At 46.4% G+C, this 5,433-nt stretch overlaps 1 protein-coding gene across 1 annotated transcript; it reads right to left on the minus strand.

Annotated features, from left to right (window-relative positions):
• Positions 1-756: 756 nt before the first annotated feature.
• Positions 757-5,158, minus strand: LOC123161763 (uncharacterized). The gene is made up of 3 exons (XM_044579559.1): positions 4,939-5,158; positions 3,319-3,406; positions 757-1,657 (listed from the first exon to the last, which is right to left on the minus strand). The coding sequence occupies exon 3, from the start codon at positions 1,623-1,625 to the stop codon at positions 933-935; it is 693 nt and encodes a 230-aa protein (XP_044435494.1). The 5' UTR covers positions 1,626-1,657; positions 3,319-3,406; positions 4,939-5,158; the 3' UTR covers positions 757-932.
• Between the last annotated feature and the right edge of the window lie 275 nt (positions 5,159-5,433).

Below are 5,433 nucleotides of genomic sequence, written 5' to 3' on the forward strand. Positions count from 1 at the left end.
CGGGATACAGCGGCGCAAAGAGCAGACCCCGCAAAGCCGACCCGTAAAAAGGTATATATTCCGCGAATATACCTTTTTATGGATCCGTTTGGGGGGTCTACATCTGTGCCAGCCCGAGCCAGCCCGCAAAAGCGGTTTTGTGTGAACCGCAAACACGTTTTGCGGGCCGGCGGGATGCGTGGTTTCTTAGAGTTGCTCTTACAGCCGTGAACAGATTGTATAACTGCAATGTGTAAAACCATCATGCACCCCCTCATTATTCAACACAGCTCATCTTCTTCAGCCGTATGTTTGTTCAACATCATCAAGGTTGAGATTACTGATTCCCCTACACGGGTCTGCCTGTGATGAGTGCATGGATCCATTGCGCCCCCGTGCTAGCACAGCTAAAAAACAGCCCACATAATCGACACTGAATGCTGGCAGTTGCTAGCTCAAAATATCGCCGGCACTTACTCCCCAAAAAGGCAAAAACCAGCAAAAACATGGCCAAACAGAGGAATCTCGCGGGTGTAAAAATCGTACTACGCATCGACTGAATCAAAAAGCACATCGGCTGAACTGAATTTGCACAGGACGCATGACCAGGAAAAAAACGGATTGAGCGGACTAGGCGGATGGGCTGCCATGGAAATCGACGAGACGGGATTAGCGAGGGTTGGCCGCACTCCGACGTGGTGACGCAAAACACCAACGACGGCAGCCACTGAATAAACAGATTCCTACCAGCTTGTAATACATAAGTGCTATCTCAGATATTAGATACACCATCTCAGACCAAAGTGCAAAAACACTGAAAATATTGTTCAACATAGAACTCACAGGACTACAGTGCATAATGAGGAAGAACTACCCAAGTCTCATAACAAAGTTCATAATTCTTATCTAACAGCAAATTCATAGCTTCACAATGGAAGTTCAGGGGCAACATATTACGGGCTCAAGCACCAAGAGATGTCTTCAGTCAGATTGAACCCCCAAAGTACCTCATGTATGTCTTCCGCCCATATGTCAAAGTCACCACCAAACCCATCCAGCTGGTAATCAGGATGTTGTAGATCGCCTGAAGAACCTCTTGCCCTGTAAAACGTCCTGAGACGCTTGTCGCCAGTAGTGGGATCGGTTGGCCAGTTAGCAGTAACTGCACTGTTCTGCTGAGCAAAATCATCTCCAGGCCAAGGAGCTGTTCCAAAACCTATTAGCAGTACAGCATGATTCTGGGGGATGCTTGGCGCGTTGTAGATCTGTCCAGCTGCCACGTAGCGGAAGCACCTGCCAGTTGGCACGGCGGTCACCAGAGGGAACCCACCGGCCAGCAGCCTTACGATGCGATCAACCATGTCCTTGGTGACAAAGAAGCAAGCAGCAACTTTCAACACTCTGCCCAGGGGAGCCACCGGATACACATCTGGGACCATTGCAGAAGCATTTTCGTAGCCCACGCCTTCAACTTGTGCAATGCTCATTAAGCAGTGAATTCTGTGCGATATCAGATCTCGAGTTTTCTCATGACCAAGAACCTCACCGAAACGCCAAAAAAATTTCATGAGCAGATCCCTAATATCCAACTCTTGGGGAACGTAAAGTCCAAACAGAGCCCCATAAATTCTCCTTTTCAGATCCATCCCAGCGATTAGGGCATGCGCAGTGCATGTTCCTATAAAAGAGAAAACATACCGATTAGTTGTTTCACAAAAAGAAAACTTTTTCCTAGCCAGATACACACTTGAGATACTTGCATATTCTTGGCAATATTTATGTTTCACAAATCATAGTTGTGGTATCATGTAATATGGAATAGCAAGAGAATCTACAGGATCTGAAATTTGTTTTCAGATGTCATTTCACAGATAAGCTCAATTTATGCTGTTCGCGTTAAAGATTAAACTGGAAACATATGCCTTCTACAATTTATGAACTACGTCCGACATGCATGTACTCCCTCTGTAAACTAATATAAGAGCGTTTAGATCACTAAATTAGTAATCTAAACGCTCTTATATTAGTTTACGGAGGGAGTATGTTCTACTACATTTTACATCGCAATTCTTTGTGATACAACCTCCAATTGTTCATTCACTTGCTGCTGCTACCCCACACTAGCAAACACATCATCTGCACTTGGTGAGATCATAGCTAATTACCTAGCCCCTTTCTCTTCCGTCATCACCCTCTCTCACATTGTTGGCAAACCCCAAAAAATAGTTATTTGCCACCAAAAAAGCCCACTGATGCCCACAGTGACTATGTTAGTGTATCCAACTCTAATTGTTCATTCACTTGCTGCTGCTACCCCACACTAGCAAACACATCATCTGCACTTGGTGAGATCATAGCTAATTACCTAGCCCCTTTCTCTTCCGTCATCAGCCTCTCTCACATTGTTAGCAAACCCCAAAAAATAGTTATTTGCCACCAAAAAAGCCCACTGATGCCCACAGTGACTATGTTAGTGTATCCAACTCTAATCCTACTGTGTCGAACTCTAATCCTAGTTCTATGTTGAACAATAGTTATTGCCACCATATCAACAAAAATACTTAGCTCATAACATGTTAGTGTATCCAACTCTAATCTAACTAAACTTAGGGTCCACATGATTGCAAGGAGAAATGGCAGTCGACGCCTTTGAACAGGCAGATAAACATCCAATGGCCCCAATTCAGCTGACTATTCCTCTATGTCATTGGGCCCTAACACTTTCTCTCAATCTCACCATCTCGCCATTTGCTGCTACTACCCCTACCCTAGCAAGCGCACCATCTGCACTTGGTGAGATCCTACCTAATTACCTAGCCCACTTCCTCTTCCATCATCACCCTCTCTCACATTGTTAGCAAACCAGAAAAAACAGTTATTTTCTTTGAGTTGTTGAAAAAAAATATACTGTGACCATAGAAGCCCACTGATACCCACAGCTGACTGTTCCTCCATCTCACCATCTTGCCATTTCCTGCTGCTACCCCAACCCTAGCAAGCGCACCATCTGTCTCTCACGTTGTTAGCTGTCTCTCACGTTGTTAGCAAACCCGGAAGCTATTTGCTGCCACCGCAGATGTGTAGAAATCACATAGAAAATGCAAGGTACAACTGATCGTGATGACACTAAGGGAAACCAATTGTATTGTATAGCATGGTGTATTTGCCAAATATAAATACGTGGACAGTGGAAAAAAAGACACTCCCTTTCCAGTTTCCACCATAAAAACCCTATAATGTTCAACATAACTATACCAAGTAACAACTCAGCTCATGACAAGGTAGTGTACAGGGGTAAATTAATTGGTTTGAATTTAAATTGTTTACAAGAAAACTTACGGTGATCTCCCTGGTCGCGTATGACAAGGTCTAGTTCGATTTCATTGACGACACTCTCGATTATACTCCAGACAAATGATGTTGGATTCTGCAAAGCAAAACATAAAAAAATTAGTAATACAAACGTTTTCCATCTTTTGGAGATAGACTTCCGAGTTATCGTTTCATGTAGAAATGCATGTATCTTCTTCTCTATTTTTGAAGGGATACACCAAAAAAGAAATGCACGCTATCTTTTTTTTTGGCAAACTAAAACCTCATTATATTCCCAGATTAGTGGGGATAAACCCCACAAGAAAGTACATCAGTTTATAACAGTTGATACCAAGAAAATAAAAAGATACAAGCATGCCACCAAGCACGTGTGCCCCTACAGGAAGATAAATGACATGTTAGAGTGCGTGAAGCTTCCTGAAGACAGACGTGCACAGCGGACAGAGCAATGAGTCCAACTTGAGGCACAGCCGCTGACCAGAGCAGACCTTCTCGGTTCGTCGTTCCGGTTGCCACCAGATCGGCGGAAGGGACACGCGGTAAAAATCCTCCGAGCAGACCACCTAGTGGAGCCGAGGACGAGGAGCCAGCCGGCGCCAAAGAAGATGGCTGAGCACATGCGACGGTGGAAGAACACCGCTGGATCGGCAGGTTATTTTTACACAGAGTAATCTGCTGCACCAACAATCTCACACCAGCGCTTCCCTTCCCTGAAACCGCAGAGCGGGCCTCCCCATTGGAGGTTGAAGTGGAGGAAGGAAGCAATAGCACAAAATCGATGGCAAAGGAAGGCCTCTCCCGTCAGCGCAGCAGGTGGGCAGGGAAATATCGCCAACGGAGAAGAAGCCGACCCCATAAGGGTGAAAAAAAATTGGATCTTTTGCCCCACTTTACTTCTCCATTTGATCATTTGCACCCTGAGAGGCTGCCGGGTGAGGCCCGGGGCCACTGTCATTGAGACAATATCTAAGGATGGAAGGGCATGCATGTATCCAACTCAAACCTCCCCGCAGTAAACCCCAAGAGATTGATTTAGATGCAAAACTAGACCAACGCCGGAGAGGATAAATGAAATAGCCAGGGGCCGGCAACCCAACCTCGCAGAACAAACAGGGAGGGAATAAGAGGAATTATTGGAAGCAAGACAGAGACCACGAACTTCCAGAAGACCCAGATCCAAAAGGAAAAAAGGAACTTTTTTTTATTTACGAAAGGAAAAAAGGAGCTGATCCGGAACGAACAATAACCTGGAGGTTATTTGTACGGATTTGGAGGAAACGCACCAGATCGTAGAGCAGCAACCACCGAGAAGAACGATGGACGCAACTCCGATCCCAGCAACGCACTTATCCGGACGATTCCTCCACATATCAGGATATAATAAAGCCCCAAACCGCTAGTATGAAGGACGCAAACAAGCTAAGGAAACTATTAGATCTACACTAGGGACTAGGGAGAGGGTCCCTCGCCTACTAGCTGCCGGTGAGAGCGGAGGGAGAGGAGAGGGGCCGGACGAGGCGGAGAGGAATGCACGCTAAACCAAGCGGTGCCGGTTTTCCGCAAATTCCTGTTAAAACGTTCCACCGAAAGCCACCGGGAAAAAGAAACGCGAATGCGATATTTTACCTGTTCACCACAGCCGGAACACCCAAGCGGCTGCAGGTTCACCAGTAAATTTTTAGACGGCTGATTCTCCTGCCCGCAGTTGTGGCAAAACCACCGATGAGCATGGTCTGCATCCCCCGACTTGACCTCCAGATAGCCAGCTCTTGCAGTCAACTCCTGATGGCTTGGAGGGTTAACCCAAACCAGCGATGGAAGGGCAAACGGCGGCGGTGGAGGATTCACCCTGAATAGCATTGTAGAAAAGACAAAGAGAAGAGTGAAGTGAATATGGAAGAAGCCAAAAGAAAGAAAGAACAAACAAGAGACTCGTCGAGAAACCAAGACAGGAAGAGAAATAACAATACGGCGCCGGCGGCCGCTCTCACCTGCTCGTCGCGGACCAGCAAGCTGCTCACTCCCCCGGAACAAGAACGAAGAACAGGTCCTCCTCCTCCTCCTCCACCCGTTCCAATCTGGTGTGATGCCTCGGCAAAAGGGAGCGCAGCGCGGGGTTTT

The sequence above is a fragment of the Triticum aestivum genome, chromosome 7B (assembly GCF_018294505.1).
Source record: "Triticum aestivum cultivar Chinese Spring chromosome 7B, IWGSC CS RefSeq v2.1, whole genome shotgun sequence".
In the NCBI taxonomy this organism is placed as follows: domain Eukaryota; kingdom Viridiplantae; phylum Streptophyta; class Magnoliopsida; order Poales; family Poaceae; genus Triticum; species Triticum aestivum.